A 26,230-nucleotide genomic window follows, 5' to 3' on the forward strand; every position below is an offset into this window, starting at 1 on the left:
TGTCTTTGCATGGCTGTGTTTCAGTTTGAAGGGTGAGATATGGCAGTAAATTTACAGGATATAGAGGAATAACACCTGAGTCCTCAGGAATGACAACGCATGGGAGTATCATGGGCGAAACAGTATACTCTGTTATGTCCATGGTACTGCTCACGTCTATAGGCGACGGTTACCACTTTGCATCAGGTGGGCCGTCAACTTGTTTGTCATTCTAAGTTGCATAAAAAAAAAGTATATATTCTCCATAGCCTACAGTAATTGTTTACCATAAAACAGCCTGTATACTTGTTTGCCACCTTCATGGTAAAACAAAAAATCATTCTTGCATAACATTTCATAACAAATAATGTATTTGTATTACGTATCGTTAACAACACAATACGAGTATCATACAAATTCCAAAGCAATTAGTCCAATTAATTATTGATTGATTTAATCTTTCAACATATGACATGTGTTCTGTGTTAATATATTATATAATTTTATAATACTTAAAACACGTAGATAAATAAAATCAAAAATATAATATCTAATCATAAAGAGAACAATTATCAACTAGCGCCAACGAATCGCCCAAATTCAGCGGAACTTGTATTGTGGGTACTATACAAGTGATGAACATACATATACGAGTAAATAGATTTTTTATATATATACGTAGAAAATACCCATATTAACAAACAAACAGAATCATGAATGTATTGTGCGAGGATGGAACCTATAAACATCAAATAGCAAGACAATATTTTAATACGCTCGTACCTATTATCTTTACGAGCTCTGCGAGCTGCAGTCCTCAGTACGAGACGAGACGCTGCGACGTAAATCACCGTACTGACCTTGAAGACTTCCGGATGAAGTCGATGATTACATCAACAATATTAAACATAGTATGTTTATAAAATGTCCGTTATACAAATATATAAATTTGGGGGGGTTAGGATTGTTAAAATACCAGTCTCACTGATAGCAATATACGCTATCAGGTCGACCTTCACAATGTTGCCCCTGTATACCCTCGTGCTAGATTTCAGGTATATTTATAACGATGGTCTAACTGACCTGCCTTTTCATACTCATCTATTTCTCATCTATCATCCCTCACTGGTACGCCGCCAGCGTATACCATTAGTATATATTATCATATATATATATATATATATATATATATATATATATATATATATATATATATATATATATATATATATATATATATATATATATATATATATATACATTATTAAAATCATTATTTGGTATATTAGATATTCTTGGTGAATACCATGACTCTTGGCAGGAAATGGAAACACAACAAAGATTTTGTACGCATGACATAAGTTTGTTGCTGCTATCGCAAAAGACAACCATAGAAACTTGTACATCATTTGAAAAGAAATTTATTACATTCAAAAACCATTTTTTTAATCAACATTACCAAGAATAATCTTTCAAGTTAATTTTTAACCAACTTCAAAAAGGAGATTCTTAATTCATTTTTTTTTAAGTTTCTTACCTCATAACTCTGTCAGTTCCGACTTAGATTTATTTTTATCTCAAAGGATAGACGTACAGATTTCTCCCATAGAAATTTTATTCAATTTAGTTTTTTAGTCAAAATAATTGTTTTTTTTTTTGTGAAAATATAAGTTGAATGTTTTATATATAAAAATAATGCATCTTATCTTAATATCATGCTCAATGCGCATTAAGCATGATATTAAGCATACATGATGATAACTCGAGATGACTTGACAGGTCATTTAGAGTTATTTGTTATACTAAATAAGCAGTTGTTTTCGTGTTGTACGTGTGTGTTGTACGTGATGTAGACTCTTTCGGATACTATAATCATCAATCACTGTAATCTTTGATGATAATCACTAAAACATATACAATTTTAGACTGATATGATTTTATATATAACACTGTTGTAATGAAAAAATCTAAATGAATAAAATGCATGAATTTGAATATAGTATTCATGTGAATTGTATTGTAATTATTGTATTCTTTTTAATTATTATTATTTTATATAGTAATTATTATAATTACATAATTACGAGACATTACGACGATATTTTTATGCAACTTAGAATGGCAAACAAGCTGACCTCCCACCTGATGCAAAGTGGTAACCGTTGCCTATAGACATGAGCAGTACCATGGACCTAATAGAGTATACTGTTTCGCCCATCATACTCCCCATGCGTTGCCATTCCCGAGGACTCAAGTGTTATTTCTCTGTACCCTGTAAATTCACTGCTATATCCCACCCTTCAATCCGAAACACAGCCATACAAGGAATAACCTCAGTATTCTATAGGTTTCAATCTTATTAACAGAAAACTTCCAACAACAGTATTTCCAAACCGATACAACATCAAAACCATCAAAAAGGAGCATATTCCTTTTTAAAAAGCCGGCAGCACTCTTGCAATGCCTCTGGTGTTGTGGGTGATCATGGGCGGCGGTAGTCACTTACCATCAGGTGAACTGCATGCTCGTTTGCCCCCTATATTGTAAAAAAAGAAATAAAAAAATGTAAACCTACAATTTTCTTTGAAAATTTTACACATATTTTAATATTACTACCTAATATTAAATATAAAAATCACAGAAAATCCTGTATTATGTCATAAATAACAACTAGGGACTAAGGATGCACCCTTGAGGCACACCCATTTATATAGGAGAACCATTTAAAGATTCGAGTTACGAAGTATATATACTAGTTATTTCAACATTTTTATATTCTGTTAGTCAAACATGAGTTAGAGAAATCATGAATAGTTAAACTTCATAGATTTTAGTTTTTTTTTTTTTTATATAAATATAATTATGATCCATTTCTCATGACTTCTAGTTATTGAAAATTAGAATTGAGAAGGAGCCCTTCGTTTCCAATAGTATTACTTTAGACACCAAACAATAATAAAACATTTAAACTTAATAAAACATTATCACACTTACTTAAGAAAGTTTTAGCATTTTTTAAATAATTAACGTAAATTAAATTTATTGAAAGGAAATAAAAGCCATCGTATGTGGCAAATTTTATAAATACTTACAAAAATTCATCAAGATAACAATTAAAATATATCATTTGATTACTTGAAATAATATTTATTTTAAACATACATAATAATTAGCAAATTAATTAGAAGAATCTATTAGTTCTTCTTCTTCTTCAGATTTTCTTTTTTCTTACACTTCAATTTTAATACTCGTTTTAATACAATTACTATTACTGAAAGAATTGCTACAATAATTCCCAATAAATCTAAATAGAACTTCTGATAGAAAGGCACGTGCAACGCCGGTGAGCGCAGGTGCGGCGCGCCGCGCGTGCGCACCACGTGCTCCACCCAGTGCACCAACTCTTTACCAGGAGACACGGGACGGTCGTGGTAAATGGCTGAGAGCTCTTTCGCTTTGTTTCTGTATCTGAAAATGTTATTGTCGAATTTGTTTTTTTTTTTTTCCTTGCAGATGACGGTTGAAATAAATAAATATTTAATATTATAAACTACAGTAATGTTAAAATTATTGGAACGAAATGAACGGCTACAGAGTTTAATAAAATAGAATAAATTAAAAATATCTTTATATCTATTGACTATTCCACACTCCAGCTAAGTATTCATTTACCTAATTTATTTTATTAATCTCTGACGGTAAAGACATAAGACAGTTTCTAATTAATGATACGTGCGAGTATTTATCTATTCGAATAAGTAATCATTTATAATCGCTTTTAAAGTACCTGTTTATAGGTTAAGTCTGAATCACTCCGATTCCTACATTTTACTCATACAAATATTTTTATCATTGTACAGCTATTTATTGCTTGTATAGATTTTCAAGTATTTATTAATATTTTTTAAGTCACTTTTCTACTTACTTGGGATTGTTCAGAGCTTCATCAATAGCAACTTTAAACTCGTCCAACATTGTGTAAGACAGAGTTACTTTTATAGCGAATCCTTTATTCACAGCTCTTTCGATATTAGTGAACTGATCACCAAATACAGGGATTCCAATAATAGGTTTTCCAAAATGAACTGTTTCTGTCGTAGACAAAAGTCCACCGTGTGTGATGAAAAGAATGCAATTTGGATGTGCTGAAAATATATTAACAAAAAATAAAATCATAAAGTAAACTATAACGTTATTTCTATTTTTTTTTTCATTAAATCATAATATAAATTACCTAATATACTAGGTTGTGGAGCCCACTGCACAATATGAACATTTTTGGGCAAATCAGGAATTGCTTCTTCAAATTTCCATAGCACTGTCTGTTTCAAGTTACTAAAAATATTGAGGAATCCACGTTTTAGTTCATCTGGAAGATCCTTACTCTTTAGGTTCGATCCCATGCTGAAGTATATTAAGCCATTTTTCGCATTGTCCAATATTTTTTTCAGATCCTGTTAAATTTATTATATCTGTTATCTTTATATTTATACACAAAACTTGAGCATTAAAGCTAATAATGATAATCGTATTTAATACAGCTATTTTAACTGCAAACTTGACGTTAAAAATATTAACAATATTAAATGTAAAATAAATTATAGAAACAATTGTCATTTCATTACACGTACTTCTGGTAATGGTTTTACATCAGGATCTATATGGTATCCTCCAATAGGTATGTAATTTTGGGGTAATCTTATTGCTTGTCCTAAAGATACGTGAGAATTTCCCAAAACTAGAGACACATTGTAATTAACGTCACTGAATGAAGGAATAGCTTTTCCTCTCTTAGTTAAATAGGGCCCGAGCAATCTTTCAAATTCTCTTTCAATGACGCCATTCAAGTAACTAAAAATATAGTAATAATGTAATATACAACAATGCTTTAACATTTGCAAAGATACATGCATATATTTTTGAAAAACAACTAAACATTTAGTTTACTAGATGATGATAACAAGTAGATACATGATCAGACAAATAACAAGCAATTACTGCAGAATAATATACAAAAAACTACAGTCTTTTGACTTACAGATTTTGAATCACACTACCAGTTACTTCACTACCATCATCTTCAAATAAAAATACAGATGACATTAATAGATTATACATGCAAAATTTATATTTCCGATAATATATGCAGATTTAATAATCAGTACGTAATCTCATACTTACAAAGTTTTAAATGCTGAACTTAAAAGCTGGAAGAATAATCCACTGACTCGTTCTTTGAAATTGAATGGCGGTATATTACTTGACAAACTATCTGGCACATAAGATGGATTTGTACTTTCATCAATCAAACTAAGTATAATCCAATGTGGCTCGATAGTGGAAAGCCAGATGAAAGGACAATCGAACAAAGTAGCAATCCTGGAATGATTAAGTTACTGATACAAATGTATTTTTAAAGTTCTTGTAATAAATACAATCGTCACAAATTTGTGCAATGAGGTTTTTACTTTAAAATCAATTTTTACATATAATAAAAGTCATTGACCATTAAAATAATTTATTTTTATCTAATCTTTTTATTTTTTTACTGGATGATTATTTATTATTTGATTTCACACATGATTTAATTTATTTATATAAAATAAATAAGAAATATATTTATATATATACACCACTGGGGTGGCAAACAAATATACGGCCGATCTGATAGTAAACGGTTAACGTAGCCTATGAACGCTTGTAATACCAGGGGTATTAAGCGCGAGTTGCTGACCCTGAAGAAATGTCTTGATCCCCCTTTGGAAGGTCACTAGAGATGTCGACACCAAGAATCCCAATGCTTTTAGAGATGTTAAGAGATATGCCCTGGAATTGTGAAGCCACAGCAAACGTTTTTTTTTTTATTATTATTACTACCTTTATTTACTATTATCATTATTGTTGCCTTTCTTAATTTATATTACATTTATATATTAAAATAAAACTTAAATACGTACCCAGAATAAGCATCATTGTACATCCATTCAGATATCACTGCATCAAATTTCTGATTAGTGTCATTGAACACTTTCACAACATTAGGATTTTGAACGGTTTTTTCAAATAATTCAATTGTGAATGTAAACATTTTTATAGGATTACTAAAGCTGATTTCTTTATTTAACAATGCCTTCACATTCAACATTTTTTCTGAAAATAATGAATCGTTATTATTCTATCTTATACAGGTATATTATTACTAATAAAAAAGATGTAATTATTTTTTTGGAAATCTGTCCACTTTTCTCTAATCAAAGTTTGCTCTCTCTCTTCCTCTTATATATTAAGCTATATTTTTTCATTCCCTATTTAAGAGCTGCGCTCTTGTCAGTGAAGCTCTTGCTACTTACTCACTACAATTTTCAGTGAATCTCATCACCTCTTGATACGACACGACACTAACTTTTTCCTTGATCTGCCAGATGTATCTATGTCTTAGTCTCTCCCTTCCCTATTTCCTTCTATCTTACCTTCTATTGTAATGTTCACAAGTTCATCGTATCATATCAAGTGTTCTAACTTTTTTTCGCTTCTAACATCAATAGTTTTTTATAATTTAGCTATAATGTACAGAATATGGAAAGAATGATAAAACAATATTTTTTAAAAGAAAACTTGATAAAGAATCTTATACTAAATCCTCTTATAGGGATCCACGCCCATCAGCGAAATATAATTAATAATTTCGGTGATAATGATGATGATGATATGATATTTTAATTATATATCTACTCTTAGAACAAGTTAATATAAATACACTGCGAAAATTACCTCGTAGTAAAAAATATTGTCTATTTCCAAAAATAAATATTTACGACTAATTTGCGTCACTTTCCTACAATTAACAGAATAAAAAATTATTATAATGTTGTGCCGAAAAGTTCAAATATTGACATGTTTGAAAAATTCAGTAAATAAACAGTATACTCTGTTATGTCCACAGTACTGCTTTTGTCTATAGGCGACAGTTACCACTTTCCATCAGGTGGGCAGTCAGCTTGTTTGTTAAAATGCTAAGTTGCATAAAAAAGTGTAATTTTGGCTAAAATAAATAAATTATAAAATATTCATTTTCTTCTATAAAAATAATTACTTGCCGTAATAATATTTAAGCCAATACCTAAACTATTTACATAGATGAAAACTCGAAAAACTAGAAGATAGCATTTGAAATAAAAACTCTAATAATAATAGATGTCTTGTTGATTGCTTTAATTATTAATTAATTAAATAAATATATTACGAGTATAATTTATATAACCACCGCCATATTATTGATATAAACTTACCGTCCATTAAGTCAAAATTATCGCTGACATCTAATTGTTGTAATTTTGGATGAGGGTTCTTGACAGGAAATGGCGTAACGTATGTAACCTGAATAGAAATAACATAAGTATAAGGTATTATAATTTACTAATATCGGCTTTATTTACATATACGGGATATCTATTGAGGTTAAATATTAATATTTTCTGTATAAATATTTGTAATCTCGTATAACAACAAACAAAAAAACAGAACGTGGTATAATTCCTAAAGTAGCAGTAGAGGTAGTGATAATTAGTGGTAATAGCAATAGTTTATACAATATAAAAATATTAGTAGTTGATAATATTGTTTTAACTTTCCATAATTTTTATCCCGACAAATGAGGGCAAAATAACTCTTTCTATGCCAAGGAATGAATTTTTTTTTATGCTACTTAGAATGACAAATAGTGTGATGGCCCACCTAGTGGGGGAAGAAAGAGATTGTTAGTAATGGGGTCTGACTGCTCCATTGCTAGCAATGTAAGATCAGGTCGACCTCCTCCCGGTTTCCCCGGGAAACCATTATTGTTAATTATTGATGAATTCATCATGATGGACTGACTGACTTGTTTCATCCTAACTTATCATCCGTCACTGGTGCCACGCCAGATAGCGCAGGTGGGGATACCATTTCATTGTCATCCATTAAGAAGAAATGGAAAGTGGTAATCGTCGCATATAGACATAAGTAGCACCATGTAACATAATAGAGTATACTGTTTCGCCCATGATACGCCCTATGTTTTGCCATTCCAGAGGACTCAGGTGTTATTTCTCTATACCCTGTAAACTCACTGTCATATCCCACCGTTCAAACCGAAACACAGCCATGCCATACTGCATAACTGCTTCACGGTTGCTTCAGCAAACGAATTTTGTACAAAGTCTCCCTCAAGTAAATGTATTACAATAAAAAAAAAAAGTTTTAATTATGTTTGTGATCGTTCTCTCACCTCATGTCCAGCCTTCAGTAAATGGTTAACAATATTAACTCCTAATATATTATGACTCTTGCCAGGCAAAGGGAATACAACCAATATTCTGTATGCGTCGCATATGTTTGAAAATGCTGCAACAGCAAGAAACAGGCCTAGCCACTTGCCCATCTGAAAAAATAAAAATAGTAAAATTAATCGTAATTATTTTGCTTAAATTTTCTTATTTTTATATACTTTTTATATTACTTTTAAATAACTATTTCTATGTGTAATATGATTATATATTATAGTATGCGGATAGGTTCTATGGTAAATATAATAGATAGCCCTATGTTTTATACTTAATACAACAAAAATCGTGGAATGTCGTTTCGATACAATAGAAGTGCACGAAACAAACAAATAAGTAAAACAAAATTAAAAAAGAAGTTTATATGTATATTTATATTGTATTAAAAATACTTTTAGATTGTTTAAATTAGTGGCAGGAGTATGGTTAGTGGTTATGTAAATAAACAAATATAAACTTTATACTATAAATTAACGTAACTTAGAAACAAAATTTGGCTATTTTATTTTTAAATCGCAGAATTTGTTTACTAAATTTGTTAAATAAAAAAAAGACTATGAATCACATGTAGGATGTAAAAAACTTTTTAGCAGTATAGTTAATTAACACACGAACAAAAAAGTTTCATCATCGCAATAAGATAATACTAAGATATTAAGATTTTTATTCGTTTATTAATAAGATATGACTAATTATTTGCTTTATTTTTTTTCCATAATGCAAACATAGTAAATATTACAATATTTCCTTTAGTTATAAAAAAAAAAGAAAAACAAACCTTTTCATCAATAAAAATGTTTTCACATTAACTCAAAATCCTTTGAATCAGATGATTTATTATCACAAAAATTAATTATTATTAATAAGAATAAATTTATAGTTAAAACTAATGATACTTTAATGATGCACACTACACGCAACGACCAACACGAATGAAGTTTAAATGTATTATAGATTTGGTTTCTCGCCACAGCAGTTGCAGTACGTCATTTGACCTCGAGTCTTCTTTTTTATTATAGACAACAATCATCATGACCAGTAATCACACCTGGTCAATCTATGATTTTATTGTATCTTTACTTATCTTATCAGTAAGTAAGTCAGCTGATTACACTATAAATCGAATAAACAACAGGCCTAGTTCTATATTATAGGAAGAATATAGCTCTTGAGAGATATATATATAGCCTATTTTTTATCTTTTCCTCTTAAAGGCTTTTGATGTATTCTATTTCTTTTTTATTTATTTATTTTTGTTCATATAGACTAAATTCACTTCTATACAATACATACTTAGAATAAGCATCACAGAAAATCCACTTGGCAGTAACAGCATCAAAACTTTCGTTGGTATCATTAAACAGTTTTATAACATTATACTATTGACTTCAAAAAAGGAGATTTTCAATTCGGTTGTATTTGTTTTTATGTTTGTTACCTCATAACTCTGTCAGTTCTAAACCGATTTGGATATTTTTTTTTTTACTGAAAAACTATACTTATAGATTATTCCAATCATTCATCATTGATCAAATTCGGTTTTAAATCAAGTTTTTAGATTAAAATAACTGGTTTTGTCATAATTGATGTTGGATTTTTTGTGGGTCAAAATCTTTAATTACTTTAACGAATAGTATCAAGAATTGTATTACTGTTATTTTGTTAATACACTCTTCTTAGACATATCTAGACAAATATTTATAAAAAGGAATAATTTGATTTTTTTGTTTGTAATGGACAAATTGAAAAAGAATTTAAATGATTTTAAAAATTCGGTCACTTATAGGAAGTTACATTATTAGCGAGTAACATAGGCTGTATTTTACTAAAAAAAATACCTTGTGCAACTAAGGCTAGTCGTTAGTTGTAAATAATAGTAATAATTATTGAATACGACTAGGCGTTAACTGATTTGTATTACTAAAAAAAAATATTGTAATATTTTTCCAGGTTTTAATTTATCAAAGGACTACTTAAGTTCTTTATTTTCAGCTCTTTCGACGTATGTTGGGTGAAATTTGGCAAAATGTTCAGTTTTACTGACAGAAAAGTTCCTTAGGAGAATAATAATAATTTCGGTATCACCTATATAGCTAAACTAAATGTTTGATTACACTTCGATGCAACATGATTTTGTAACAAGTAGTAAAGAATAATATCCATATTCTGTAAGTTTCAATCTTATTACCAGAAATAATAAAATTTAAACCTACAATTTTTATTGAAAATTTTAAACATATTTTTATATTACTACCTAACATTAAGTTTGAAAGATCAGAAGATCCTCTATTACGTCATAAGTAACCGTTACGGATCAAAAATACATCCTTGAGGTACACCCATATATATAAGAGAACCATTTAAAGACTTGAATCACGAGGAATGCCAGTTATTTTAAGTTTTTTTTTTTTTAATTCTGGTAAACATGAATAAATTAAATTGTGAATAGTTAGAATTCATAGATTTTTAGTTTTAATATTTTTTTATTAATATATTTATGATCCGTTCATCACAGCTTTTAGTTATTGGGAAATATAATTGAGAAGAAAACCTTCGTTGTCAGTAGTATTATTTTGTACACCAAACGAAATAAAACTTAATCTATCACACTTATCTATAATTTTTTTTAAATATTTAACGTAAATTTTATTAAAAGAAAATCAAAGCCTTCTTATATGGTCAATTTTATAATTGCTGTACAAATATTTACAGTTCATAAAATCACAATTATATTAAAATATATAATTTGATTACTTCAAATAATATGCAGACATATAACAAAGATCAGGTACGTCTTTGTTAACTGCCGTCCATATTGTACAAAATACTAATAGCAGCATAATATAGTATATATCATATATGTGTTATTCATATATATAATATTTGTTATTCATATATATTTATTCGTTTATATATGTAATTTTAGTATGTATGTATATCAATAATTAGTAGTACCGCATTCGAGTATTCTGACACTTCGCTATGGTTGACTGGGAGAGAATGCTTTTAGCATTAAGTCCGCCATGTACACATATTTGTACTAATGAATAAATAAATAAATAAATAATAGCAGCATAATAATACGTATAAATAGTAGCATAATAATCACCTATTACATTTTAATTCTCAGGCATCCACTCTATGATAATAGTATGACTGACGTACTATGATTAAGGGTAACGTATGATTGTCATTTTGATTTACTATTTTAATATTATCAATAAATTCATTTAAGTAAATATAATAATCAGCAAATTAATTAGAAGAATCTATTAGTTCTTCTTCTTCTTCAGATTTTCTTTTTTCTTACACTTCAATTTTAATACTCGTTTTGATACAATTACTATTACTGAAAGGATTGCTACAATAATTCCCAATAAATCTAAATAGAACTTCTGATAGAAAGGCACGTGTAATGCTGGTGACCGGAGATGTGGCGCGCCGCGCGTGCGCACCACGTGCTCCACCCAGTGCACCAACTCTTTACCAGGTGACACGGGACGGTCGTGGTAAATGGCCGAGAGCTCTTTCGCTTTATTTCTATATCTGAAAAAGTTATTGTCGATTATGTTTTTTTTACTGCAAATAACCGTTGGAATAAATAAATAGTTAACAATAGGTATAGATTACCTATATAGAACCAAATGAAGGATTAGTTTTTTTTTATACAACTTAGAATGGCAAACAAGCTGACGGCTCACCTGGTAAAAAGTGGTAACCGTCACCTATAGACATGCGCAGTACCATGGCACCATAACAGAGTATACTGTTTCGCCCATGATACCCCCATGCGTTGCCATTCCTGAGGACTCAGGTGTTATTCCACTGTACCCTGTAAATTCACGCTATATCCCACCCTTCAAACTGAAACACAACCATGAAAAACACAATTGCTTTACGGTTGAAACACGAATGGGACAGAGGTACCCACGCAAACGACTTTAGTATAAAGTCTCCCTCTGGTAAAGTTTAAATAAATAGAAGAAATTAATAATATCTTTATACTGATGAGTATTCCTCACACCTGCGAATATATATATATATATATATATATATATATATATATATATATATATATATATATATATATATATATATATATATATATATATATATATATAATAATTGGAAAAAATATCAAGTATATTTAAATCTGTAATTTTAATTTATTTATTTTATAAATCTCTGAAGTTAAAAACATAAGATAGTATTTACTACCAATAATGTATAATCAATTTCATAGTATCTGTTTATCGCTTAAATCCGAATTACTCTGATTCCTACGTTTTACTTATACAACTATTTTTATCATTTTAAAGCTATTTGTTGCTTCAGTATAGGTTTTTAAGTGTGTATTAATATTTTTTAAGTTATTTTTCTACTTACTTTGGATTGCTAATAGCTTCGTCAATAGCAGCTTTAAACTCGTCCAACATTGTATAAGACAGAGTCACTTTTATAGCAAAACCTTTCTTAACAGCCCTTTCCATATTAGTGAACTGATCACCAAACACTGGGATTCCAATAATGGGTTTTCCAAAATGGACTGTTTCTGTAGTAGACAAAAGCCCACCGTGTGTAATGAAAAGTACACAATTTGGATGTGCTGAAATTACATTAACAAGAATTAAAAGTTTTAAATCAGACAGTAAGTTGTTTTTTCCTAAATTATTATAAAATCATAATATAAATTACCTAATATACTAGGTTGTGGAGCCCACTGAACAATATGAACATTTTTAGGCAAATTAGGAATTGCTTCTTCAAATTTCCATAGCACTGTCTGTTTCAAGTTACTAAAAATATTGAGGAATCCACGTTTTAGTTCATCTGGAAGATCCTTACTCTTTAGGTTCGATCCCATGCTGAAGTATATCAAGCCATTTTTCGCGTTGTCCAATATTTTTTTCAAATCCTGTTAAATTTGTTATTTCTGTTATCAATATAAAAATATAAAATTTATAAACAAAACTAAGATATCCAAGCTTATAATGATTATTATCATTCAGCTATTGTAATTGCTAACTTTGAAAATACTAACAATTTTAAATGTAAAAATTACAGTAACTATTATACTTACTTCTGGTAATGGTTTTACATCAGAATCTATATGGTATCCTCCAACGGGTATGTAATTTTGCGGTAGTCTTATTGCTTGTCCTAAAGATACGTGAGAATTCCCCAAAACTAGAGACACGTTATAATTAACATCACTGAAAGAAGGAATAGCTTTTCCTCTCTGAATTAAATATGGCCCGAGCAATCTTTCAAATTCTCTTTCAGCGACGCCATTCCAATAACTGAAAATATAGCAATTATATAATGTACAACAATGCTTCAGTATTTGCATCAGCATATATTTTTAAAACAATTGAATATTTAGTTTATTTAATGAAGATATCGAACAGGCAAACGGTCAGAGCAATAACGTACAATTGCGGCATATAATAAATGCTTCAAAACCAATGAGATAAAAATTAGTAACACATAGACTACCGCCTTTTGACTTATACATTTTCAGTGTTACTACCAGTCGCTTTACTACCATGATATCTCTAATTTCAAATAAAAATAGTTATGATGTCAATAGTTTATACATGCAAAATTTATATTTTTGATATTGTATGCAGATTTAATAATCAGTACGTAATATCATACTTACAAAGTTTTAAACGCTGAACTTAAAAGCTGGAAGAATAATCCACTGACTCGTTCTTTGAAATTAAATGGCGGTATGTTACTTGACAAACTGTCTGGCACATAAGCAGGATTTGTACTTTCATCAATCAAGCTAAGTATAATCGAATGTGGCTCGATAGTGGAAAACCAGATGAAAGGACAGTCGAATAAAGTTGCAATCCTGGAATGATTAAGATACTGTTACATCTGTATTTTTAAGGTTCTTGTGACAAATTCAATCATCAAAAATTTGCATAATGAGATTGTTACTTCAAAATCAGCTTTCACAAATAAAAGAACATTAAGTGCTAATATAATTTAATTCATTTTAATCTGATATAAATTAAATTAGTTTTATTGTTTATAAAAACTGTAAATTTGACAGATAAATTATAACTGATAATACTTAAAATACACAATTATGTAAGTAACATAATATACGTAATTATTTTATATATCTTCATTATACCTTACATATGTTATACAATAAATAATATATTTTATATTCATATATATAATTGATGTCTTCTATAAGGTCCATTCATTACCATAGTATAATATATATATATATATATATATATATATATATATATATATATATATATATATATATATATATATATATATATATATATATATATAATATCATAAGAACCATTTCAGCTACTACCACAGAATTATAATTTTAATGTATAAAGTTGTGATTAATATTGTTATGTTTTGTTGCTGAATAAATGATTTTATTATTATTACACTTTTCTTATGTTACATATACAAATGTAAGATTTGTATATTAAATTAAATAAAAATACGTACCCAGAATAAGCATCGTTGTACATCCATTCAGCTATTACTACATCAAATTTCTGGCTAGTGTCATTAAACACTTTCACAACATTAGGATTTTGGATGGTTTTCGCAAAAAAATCATTTGTAATTTCAAACATTGTTATAGGGCTATCAAAGCTGATTTCTTTATTTAATAACGTCTTCACATCCAACGTTTTTTCTAAAAATTATAAAATATTATTGTTCTTTCTTATATAAGTGCATTATTTTAACTGGGCACAAGGAAAGACGGTATCGAGTAGAGGAATTCTAGGAGACAGCAGTTGGCTGATTACATGGAGGAGAGACTCTTTATGATGAACCCCTTCTTCCAAAAGTGGCCACACAGAAAATAGACCTGGGCTAGCCCCAACCGATACACAAAAAAAGAGATAGAATTTATCATAATGACTAATCGCCATTTATTTAATGATATCACAATGATCAACAGGTTGAAAACCGGAAGTGATCACTGAACAGCAATAGACACATTGAACCAAAATATTACGTTGGAAAGGTTTCGTTTGATAAAATCTACGCTCCGATCTTCATATGTCCTTATCGAATACCTCCAAAGAAACAATGGACGATAGCAACAATAAGGTAGTGAAAACTGTCCAAGCTAAACTTTACAAGCTCAAAAATAACCCAAAAATTCTCTGATGGTACTCTAGATCTTATGAGGAAACGGTGTGAATTATAATTCCAGTCTTCAACGCCTACGTCAGAATATAGGCGAATCTCCAAGTATATACGGCGTAACATACGCCATTTCAATACTGTGTACATTGAACAGCCTGAATAGTGCAAATTCAAGACTCCAAAATGTATAACAAAATATTTTTAAGATCTAACATACTTAATGCATATCTATATGACTGTTATATATTTAGCTATATTATTATTATTATTTCAGCCATTAACTATCCACTGCTGGACGTAATCCTTCCCCATAAGGGGAGTTCTGCCAGTAATTGACATGCTTGGCAGGCAGCTCAAAAAGCTTTTAGAAATGTTTTAAAAGGAACGCTGCTGCCCATCCCTCGCCCTCCCTTAGTCGCCTCTTATGACACTCACGGGAAAGGTAGAGGAGGCCTATTCTGTGCCGAGCACACACGACGATTTATCTATAATGTAACAAAAAAGATCCTGAATATGGGAAAAATGAACGAACAATATTTTGGTTTATTTTTTGATAAAAACTTCAAATGAAATTATATACTAGTTTCCTCTTATAGGAATCCGCACTTATTAGCGGAATATTATTAATGGTTTGTGTTGATAATGATGATGATATTTAATATTTAATGATGACATATCACAAGTATATAACCATCACCATACTATCAATATAAACTTACCATCCAGTAAGTCAAAATTATCGCTGACATCTAATTGTTGTAATTTTGGATGAGGGTTCTTAACAGGAAATGGCGTGATGTATGTAACCTGAATAGAAAGGGGAAAGGGATTGTTAGTAATTCGGACTACCAGTCCCATTGCTAGCAGTATACCCTGTCAAGTCGACCTCTACGTGATTCCCCCTGGAAACCATCGTGCTGAATTCCAGATGTATTATAATATCATGATGAGCTAACTTACTTGCTTTTTCATTCTCACCTACCATCCCTTACTGGTGCCCCGCCAGCGTATATTATTAGCGCAGGCGGGGCTATCATTCCATTATCATCCATTAAAAACCACATAAATAGAAATGACATAAGCATTAAGTATCATAATTTAGTAATATCGGCTTTATGTATTTGTATATCTTCATACACACGGGATTTCTGTATATTGAGGTTAAATATTAATATTATCGATATAAATAATTATAATAGTAATAATAAATTAGTAGTAGTAATAGAGTGGTAATGGTAGTTTTAGTAATAGTGGTAGTAAGAGTAATACCTACTACCACCAATACTTCTGCCACCTGTAAACTCTTACTATCAGAGAACATCATCCTCACGAACCTCTGACAAGATACCTCTTTACATTTTCATAATATATTTTTTTCCTTTGTGACATATAAATTCGAAATAATAAATAAGAAAACAGAACGTGGTATAATTTCTGCAGTAGTAGAAGAGGTTATGGTAATGGTAGTGGTAGTAGAAATAGTAATAATATTTATAGTAGTTATTATTGTTGTTCCAACATTTGATAATTGTTATCTCGACAAGTAAGGTCAGTTAATGTATTATAATAATAAAAATAAAAGTTTTAATTATCTTTGTAGTCGTTCTCTTACCTCATGTCCAGCTTTCAATAAATGTTTAACAACATTAACACCTAAAATATTATGACTCTTGCCAGGCGAAGGAAATACAACCAATATTCTGTATGCGTCGCATATGTTTGAGAATGCTGCAACAGCAAGAAACAGGCATAGCCACCTGTCCATTATCTGAAAAAAAAAATCAAAATAAACAAATTTATCTTGCTTAAATTTTCTTTTTGTTTTTTACTTGGTTTACGTCAATTATTAGTAAGCTGTTATTAATTACTTACTGCAATCATAGTAAATATTACAATAATATTTCTTTGACTTATAAAAAAAAAACGAAAAACAAACCTTTATATATTTTTTTTCTCAATATAATTTTTTCACATTAACTTAAATTCCATTAAGTCGATTCATTTATTATCACAGAAACTAATTTCAAAATTCCTTTTTTTATATTATCCTTAATTTATAATTATTTATAATATAATAAACTTATAGTTAAAATTAATAATAATACTTCAGTGATGTGCACTCCATGGAACGACAAATACGAATGAAGTTAAAATATAGTATAGATTTGTTTTCTGGCCATAGTACTAACAATACGTCATTTGACCTCGAAACTTTTAAATAGACAATTATCAAGTCGAGTAATTAAACTTGGTCAATCTATGGTTTTATTATGTCTGTACTTATCTAATCAGTTAATACATCAGCAGTAGATATTGACAGGCACTGTACCTTGCTCTTTCGTAGAACTGCTCTGTAGCGAATTTCTTGATAGTTTGTCACGGCTATGATCTAAAAACACACACGCGAGTTGTACAGCGATAGAACAACGATAGTGTTACGTTAATTAAGCATCGCCATAAGTATTTTTTTACATTTTAAGCGGCCATAGTAGCAACTGACGATGATTTGATTTTTCTTTACCAGCAGCGCCCTCTGCGGATGGATGCGTAAACTTGATGTCGATGAAACAGTGCCAGTGTGTTACTAACACACACTACATACTTCTTTATACGAGGTATATTCACAGGAATCGAGCGGGCATAAATTAAAAATATTTTATAAATTTGACGCGACCATATCCCCGAACTTGAAGTGCTGCCTTCAAAGATTAAAGGAAAGAGAAAAAAATATACTATCTAAAATATATATGCAATTACACTAATCTAATGAACTAACACCCTAACTAGGTAACTAAAAATGTAATGAAATTAGTTATTAGGTAAAAAACAAAGACGTTCAACGGGACGTAAATAGGAACCTGTAGCAGTCCCACTACATACTATACGAAGAACACCGTTTGAACCAGGGAAAACTTCCTGTACTATTCCTAACAGCCAATGAAGCGGTGGTACATTATGAACCATAATAATCACGATATAGCCACATTTAATCGGATTGGCTGGCGTGGTTTGGAGCGTATTTAAATAGTCAGTTTTCCAATGCTTCCAGAACGACTAGAATAGTTTATCACTTATCACTATATATACTATATTCGTGGCGCGTCAATAAGTGTAAGTTATCTTCTTCTATTTCTCTGGCCAAAAGACACTTTAGGGGCGTTATATTTAAAAAGTGAGCTGGAGTTAACGAGCGATTCTATCACGCAAAGAGACTGCGAGCATAGTAACCTCGATGGTTACTATGCTCGCAGTCTCTTTGCGTTACATTTAATTGTCTGACTGAGACTGTATAGGGTGTGTGATAATAATATGACTGATATACTACGAGCAAAGGTAGTGCACGTTTACTATTTTAATTTGCTTGAGGCTTCTAAACTTTTAAGTAATGGAACACCCACCAAATACCTTTTAATTTATGGAACCCTATATTAAACGATTACAAATCAAAAACACTGTGATTTAAATAAAAACAAAAACTTTTATTAGAAATATTTTAAAACTTTATAGTTTCGTTTAATTTTAATGTGAAGAATGAAATTGTTTCACTGTATAAATAACTTCACGGAACCCTAATGACTTTTTTACGAGTTCCATGGAACTTATTTTAGGAATCATTAAACCAGAAAATTCGATCAATTAGTTTTTCTTTGTTTTCAAATTTTCCTTTTTCATTGAATTCAACGTCAATTCTTGTTTTATTACAATTATTATTATTGGAAGGATTACTACAATAAGCCCCAATAAATCTAGGTAGTACTTCTGATAGAATGGCACATGCAACGCCGGTGAGCGCAGGTGCGGCGCGCCGCGCGTGCGCACCACGTGCTCCACCCAGTGCACCAACTCTTTACCAGGTGACACGGGACGGTCGTGATAAATGGCCGAGAGCTCTCTCACTTTATTTCTGTATCTGAAAATTATAGTTTCTAATGAATTCTTCCAAATATTTTTGTACGAAAAATTTACAAACAAAAAAAAACACAAAGAATTAAATAGTAATAATTCAAATAATACAGTAATGTAAAAATGTAAAAATACATGTAACTAAACAGAGGGAGACAATATTTAATGAAACAGAAGGACTTACGTTTATTAATAAAATAAATAAATAAGTAAACGATTTATTACATCAAATTTACTTTAACAATGATAAAGATAGTTTCAAAATTTATGATACGTACTTATCAATGGCTTATAATCCATAAATGATTTAAAAGAATCCGTTTAGCAAATAAAATGGAATTGTTATTCTGAATCCCACGTTTTTACTCATAATCATTTTAATAGGTCCTCTATATAAGTTTATATATATAAATTTATAGTTAAAAGATTACTATCTTATTTATTCAAGTTGACCAACAATTATTTCCACGAGATAGTGTAACTACTTATACAATTATGGAGCTTAGAACTAAGTGTTACAATTATTAACATGCAAACACAGCATACATGTACTAACACAATTAATATATAATTTTTTTTTTTTAGATATTTCATTACTTACCTAGGATTATTGAGAGCTTCATCAATAGCAACTTTAAACTCGTCCAACATTGTATAAGACAGAGTCACTTTTATAGCAAAACCTTTCTTAACAGCCCTTTCCATATTAGTGAACTGATCACCAAACACTGGGATTCCAATAATGGGTTTTCCAAAATGGACTGTTTCTGTAGTAGACAAAAGCCCACCGTGTGTGATGAAAAGGATACAATTTGGATGTGCTGAAATTATATTAACAAAAATGAAATTCTTACATCAAAATGTAAGCTATATTATATCTAAACTATTGTAAAATTATAATATAAAAAGATTTATGAATGTGAAAGAAGCGAAAGAGGTTTGTTTGAATTAAAACATATGGCGTTACATTATTTCTGCCTACCCTAATGGGAGGCAGACGTAACAGATTTATATGTATGTATAGTTCAGATTACCTAATATACTGTGTTGTGGAGCCCACTGAGCAATATGAACATTTTTTGGCAAGTCATTAATTGCTTCTTCAAATTTCCATAGCACTGTCTGTTTCAAGTTACTAAAAATATTGAGGAATCCACGTTTTAGTTCATCTGGAAGATCCTTACTCTTTAGGTTTGATCCCATGCTGAAGTATATCAAGCCATTTTTTGCATTGTCCAACAGTTTTTTCAAATCCTGTTAAATTTGTTATATCTGTTATCTTTATATTTAAAATTTACCAGAGAGAGACTTTGTACAAAAGTCGATTGCTTGGGTACTTTTGTCCCATTTGTGTTTCAACCGTGAAGCAGTTGTGTTTGCATGGCTGTGTTTCGGTTTGAAGAGTGGGATATGGCGTGAATTTACTGGGTACAGAGGAATAACACCTGACTCCTTAGGAATGGCAACGCATGGGGGGTATCATGGGCGAAACAGTATACTTTGTTATGTCCATGGTACTGCTCATGTCTATAGGCGACGGTTACCACTTTCCATCAGGTAAGCCGTCAGCTTTTTTGCCATTCTAAGTTGTATAAAAAAAACTTGGCATTAAAAACATTAACACTTTTAAATGTAAAAAATACACAAACGACATAAACATTAAGTGTAATGAAATTACAATAACAGTTGATAATGATGCAAATAAGCGAATATACACTTACTTCTGGCAATGGTTTTACATCAGTATCTATATGGTATCCTCCTATGGGCTTGTAATTTTGTGGTAGTCTTATTGCTTGTCCTAAAGATACGTGAGAATTTCCCAAAACTAGAGACACGTTATAATTAACATCATTAAATGACGGAATAGCTTTTCCTCTCTGAGTTAAATATGGGCCGAGCAATCTTTCAAATTCTCTTTCAACGACGCCGTTCCAATAACTGAAAATTTTGCAATAATGTAAAATATGAATAAAATTATGTTCCATAAAAATTAAATTGCTGAACCGATTTTAATAAAATTTCTATAGCGCCAATCGGTAAGTATAGGATAAACTTCAGATAAAAAATAATTTTCCAAATAATGTAAATTAAAATTAAGATTTTTCACAAAAAAATTAGACTTCAATGGTGACGAAACCAGTTATTTTCATTTAAAAACTAAACTAGCTAACCGATTTTGATAAAAAATTTATGGGGCCAATTACAGATAAAATTTTTTTTAGGACATATATTCTTTCAAAAGAATTTTTGCAATTCTATCAGTAAATACGAATAACCAGTACGTAATTATATACTTACAAAGTTTTAAAAGCTGAACTTAAAAGCTGGAAGAATAATCCACTGACTCGTTCTTTCAAATTAAATGGCGGTATATTACTTGACAAACTGTCTGGCACATAAGCTGGATTTGTACTTTCATCAATCAAACTAAGTATAATCGAATGCGGTTCCATAGTGGAAAGCCAGATGAAAGGACAGTCGAATAAAGTAGCAATCCTGGAATGATCAAGATACCATTATATCTATGTGTTTTTAAGTTTCTCGCAACAAATTCAATATTGTCTTTGTACTTCAAAATTAGTCTTCAAAAATATAGAAACATTTTCAAATATTTTTATTCATTTTTATTCAATTTATTATTTGCTCAATTTGTTTGTTTTAATTTATTTACAAATTATTTTTTTTGTAAACAATGAAATATCATTATATATTTTACAAATACGCTTAAATAACTTAGTAAATGTACATACCCAGAATAAGCATCATTGTACATCCATTCAGCTATCACTGCATCAAATTTCTGGTTGGTGTCATTAAATACTTTCACAACGTTAGGATTTTGAACGGTTTTCTCAAATAAATCAATTGTATATCGAAACATTTTTATTGGATTATCAAAACTGAATTCTTTATTTAATAATGCATTAACATTCAACATTCTTTCTGAAAATTTTCAAATGTAATTATTGTTAGTGATGCTTTGTACTGTTATCTATATAAAGGGCTATATGAAAGAACATGTCGATGGTTTTCCATAAATCCTAATCGTATAGTTATATAAATTTAAAATCGTCAGACTGTATTTTTGAATATATATTCACTAGTGATTTTAAATTTTAAAGGACCAAAAAAATTTAAATTTTCGGCGATTTTTCAAATTGCTGTATCTTTGATAAAAACATTCGCATTGGAGTAAAAAAAGGAATTTAAGGTTTGAAGTTCCTAATTTTTCTACCTTGCAAAAAAAGTTATATCATGAAAAAAAATGCAAAATGTTTTTCTATCTTATTTTTGGTGTACGGACTTGAAAAAACTTTTTCTAACTTAACCACCTTATGAATTAGATAGGTTCACTTAGCTTCAACATTTTTTTTATCTCAATACGACCATTTCTTACTGAGCTATCGGACTTTGAATGAAAATTGATCATAAAAATGTTATATATATATATATATATATATATATATATATATATATATATATATATATATATATATAACAATAATTATATATACGATAATATTTTGATTTCAATGAAAAGCATCTAAAAATTAATTTAAAAGACTAATTTTAATTAAATTTTTTGGTTTATTTATTTTAGACAACTTGGATCCATTTTTGTTACTAAGTGTACTTAAAAACTATCGATAGTAATATATTTATCAACTATATATAAACTAATTACCGCCGGCGTACCATCAAAATAAACTTACCGTTCTTCTTGTCAAAATTTTCGCTGACGTCTAACTCTTGTAAATTTGGATGAGAGTTCTTGACAGGAAACGGCGTGATGTATGTAACCTAAATTGAAATGAAATGAAATGAAATTTATTTGTTATAAAAGTAGTACATAATAGATGGTATGGTTATTTATGTTATATAGATCTTACTTTTAGTCTTTACAGACATGCAAATACATATTTGAATTAATCTATTATTATTCTTTATACAATTCAATTGAAATTACATATTATATATTAATGACATAAGCATTAGGTATAATAATTAATCAAATCCACTTTAGTTATGTATTTAACTTCGAGATTACCCAAATTGTGGTTATAAATATGAGCTCCTATTGACTCTGTAACTAGTCGAGCAATCCCGAAGATAAATGTGTTAATAAAGCCTACATATATATATATATATATATATATATATATATATATATATATATATATATATATATATATATATATATATATATATATATATATATATATATATGTTATAATATATAAATATATTTCTCCTACTTGGTTTGCCCAACAGGATCCACAATTAGAGATCTTTTAATATCTACCAACCACATTATAGAGATGGAAAGAAGGGATTGTTAGTAATGAGGGATTTGTCCCCATTGCTGTCAGTATACCATGTCATGTCGACCTCCAAGCGGTTCTCCCAGGAAACCATCATAACTAATTTATCGTTGAATTTGTCATATTGAGCTAACTGACCTGCCTTTTCATCCTCCCCAATTATCCCTCACTAATGCTCCGCCAGCTTATACCGTTAGCGCAGGCAGTTACCACTCCATTACCATCCATTAAAAAAAACACACATTATGAAATGCAATATTAAATAAATAGATAAAAAAAAACTTTTAATAGATTAAAATTATTGTCACTTGCATAAAGCCGAGATCTGAAATTGAAATTGAAATAATTTATTTGCTGGAATAAGGTACATTTTTATAGGTGTTACTTTACAAGAAAAATAGTCTGTCTTTCTGGTAAGCCATATCAGGAGCAATTGTATGTTGCGAATCATAATAGCCATTAACTGTCCACTGCAGAACATTGGTCTGTCCATAAAAAGGGTTTTTGGCAGTAGTTGCCACGTTTGGCAGGCGGGTTGGTGATCGCGGTTAATTTGTTGAGATTTTAAGAGAGACGGTTTTGAACGTAATTACCATGCTTGGTTAACCGCAGGTAGTTTAGTGAGGTTTTATGAGGGACGATGCTGCCCATCTATCGGCCATTAAGTTTTTTTTTTTATACAACTTAAAATGCAAACAAGCTGACGGCCCATCTGATGGAAAGTGGTAACCGTTGCCTATAGACATGAGCAGTACCATGGACATAACAGAATATACTGTTTCGCCCATGATACCCCCCATATGTTGCCATTCCTGAGGACTCAGGTGTTATTGCTGCCCAGTAAATTCTATCGAAACACAGCCATGCAAACACAACTGCTTCACGAATGGGACAAAGGTATCTGGGGTGTTGTAAGTTGTAAGTCCCATGGGTGTCGTAAGACTCCTCCTACGACACCCACGGAAAAGGAAGGAGAGATTGATAAAATTTCTATAGATCAATCTATTAGTATAAGTTGTCAGATAAAAAAGAATTTTCGAAATTGGTCTAAAACTGATTGAGCCATGAGGTAACAAATATAAAAAAAAACAAATTGAAAACCTCGTACTTTTTAAAGTTGGTAAAAAATTATAGTTATGTTTATCTTTGTTATTGTTCTCTTACCTTATGTCCAGCCTTCAATAAATGCTTAACAATATTAACACCTAAAATATTATGACTCTTGCTAGGCAAAGGAAATACAACCAATATTCTATATGAGTCGCTTATGTTAAAAAATACCGCAATGGTAAGAAACAGGCCTGACCAACTTCCCATTATCTGAAAAAAAACATTCATAAATAAAAATAGCCATATTTGTATCAGTTCTCACTTAAATTTACTGTATTTATTATTTTTTTATATATGATGCATAATTTTATGAATAAATAAATTAATTAAAATTTTAAAAGGTAATATATATTTTTTATAATACTCAATAGCATCATAGATAAAAAAAAATCATTTTTTGTCTTTATTTTTTGATAGCTCAGTTAATAATCCCAGTCTCAGCATCGCAGAACAGAAAAAAATGTTTACCAACCCATGAATATGAACATCACCATAATTGTTATAGAATATTCTTCACTGTAACGCGCATGATATATATTGCGAATATCTTTATATCTTCTCATTCCTGAAAAGTAATGTGTTTTACCCCCGTGTACTTGCTTATTACTAGAAACGACACATATGAGTACATACATATCTGTCACGCCTGTCTCCCATCAGCGTAGGGAGAAACAAGAAATTACACTTGCCTTTATTTTGAATGTTTAATTTTTATACATTAATATAATAGATGATACCACTAATAATGAATTTACATTGAAATCCTATAGATATTTATATATTTTTATATGTAATATTAAATTTCTTTCTAGTTAGTATAGTATTTAATTTATTTGATAGTTAAGTAATCTTATTTATGTTTATTTTGTTTACGTCTTATACCATACCATACCATATGTTAAAGATAGATCTCCCTTATAAGTTTTACCTGTAGTTGCCAAGCTTAGCAGGAGGATTGGTAACCGCAATAGCTTTAGTGATGGTGAGAGACGCTACTGTACATCCCTCTACTATTAAGTTCCCTTAATCGCCTCTTACGACACCCAAGGAAAAAGAAAGGTATGGCCCATTTTATATAACGCAAAAGTAAGATATATTATCTTTAATTTAAAAATAAAAAAAAAACAAACCTCAATAATATTTTTTCTTCTCAAGATAACAAATTATTTCAGTGTACAGCCTCCGCACTTTTTTTTTCACATGAGTTCAGAAACCGCTGAATCGTACGACTTAATACATCACACAAATCGAATTTCCATATTCCTTTATAAATTCCTTTACAAGAGCCTATTTGGATTCTTTTTTTTTTTTAACTTAAAATTAAAATTCATTATAATATTTAAATGATACGCACTCCGCTAAATGTTAAATACAAATGAAATACACAAATATTTTGTTTTCTGGCCGTAACACTTACGGTGAGTCATTTGGCCTCGAGGCCTT

The 26,230-nt window shown here is 29.9% G+C and overlaps 3 protein-coding genes and 1 long non-coding RNA gene across 4 annotated transcripts; 1 reads left to right on the forward strand and 3 right to left on the reverse strand.

Annotated features, from left to right (window-relative positions):
- Positions 1 to 712: 712 nt before the first annotated feature.
- On the forward strand, positions 713 to 17,042 carry LOC128201937 (uncharacterized). Its single transcript, XR_008253516.1, has 3 exons — positions 713 to 890; positions 15,259 to 15,410; positions 15,724 to 17,042. It is a non-coding gene; the product is annotated as an uncharacterized LOC128201937 (long non-coding RNA).
- LOC113509208 (UDP-glycosyltransferase UGT5-like) lies at positions 3,106 to 9,313 on the reverse strand. Its single transcript, XM_026892524.3, has 9 exons — positions 9,079 to 9,313; positions 8,246 to 8,398; positions 7,269 to 7,356; positions 5,937 to 6,129; positions 5,161 to 5,358; positions 4,611 to 4,830; positions 4,214 to 4,433; positions 3,905 to 4,124; positions 3,106 to 3,447 (listed from the first exon to the last, which is right to left on the reverse strand). The coding sequence occupies exons 2-9, from the start codon at positions 8,396 to 8,398 to the stop codon at positions 3,174 to 3,176; spliced, it is 1,566 nt and encodes a 521-aa protein (XP_026748325.2). The 5' UTR covers positions 9,079 to 9,313; the 3' UTR covers positions 3,106 to 3,173.
- Positions 11,091 to 17,568, reverse strand: LOC113514042 (UDP-glycosyltransferase UGT5-like). The gene is made up of 9 exons (XM_052900366.1): positions 17,386 to 17,568; positions 17,062 to 17,217; positions 16,169 to 16,256; positions 14,796 to 14,988; positions 13,963 to 14,160; positions 13,381 to 13,600; positions 12,996 to 13,215; positions 12,687 to 12,906; positions 11,091 to 11,846 (listed from the first exon to the last, which is right to left on the reverse strand). Exons 2-9 carry the CDS (start codon positions 17,212 to 17,214, stop codon positions 11,573 to 11,575), a joined length of 1,566 nt encoding a protein of 521 aa, XP_052756326.1. The 5' UTR covers positions 17,215 to 17,217; positions 17,386 to 17,568; the 3' UTR covers positions 11,091 to 11,572.
- A 1,432-nt stretch (positions 17,569 to 19,000) lies between these two features.
- Positions 19,001 to 26,139, reverse strand: LOC128201974 (UDP-glycosyltransferase UGT5-like). The gene is made up of 9 exons (XM_052900634.1): positions 25,918 to 26,139; positions 24,842 to 24,997; positions 23,069 to 23,156; positions 22,106 to 22,298; positions 21,654 to 21,851; positions 21,074 to 21,293; positions 20,387 to 20,606; positions 19,954 to 20,173; positions 19,001 to 19,359 (listed from the first exon to the last, which is right to left on the reverse strand). Exons 2-9 carry the CDS (start codon positions 24,992 to 24,994, stop codon positions 19,086 to 19,088), a joined length of 1,566 nt encoding a protein of 521 aa, XP_052756594.1. The 5' UTR covers positions 24,995 to 24,997; positions 25,918 to 26,139; the 3' UTR covers positions 19,001 to 19,085.
- Positions 26,140 to 26,230: the final 91 nt, after the last annotated feature.

Source organism: Galleria mellonella, unplaced genomic scaffold (assembly GCF_026898425.1).
Source record: "Galleria mellonella isolate WM207_F2 unplaced genomic scaffold, CSIRO_AGI_GalMel_v1 utg1267, whole genome shotgun sequence".
Classification (NCBI taxonomy): Eukaryota; Metazoa; Arthropoda; class Insecta; order Lepidoptera; family Pyralidae; genus Galleria; species Galleria mellonella.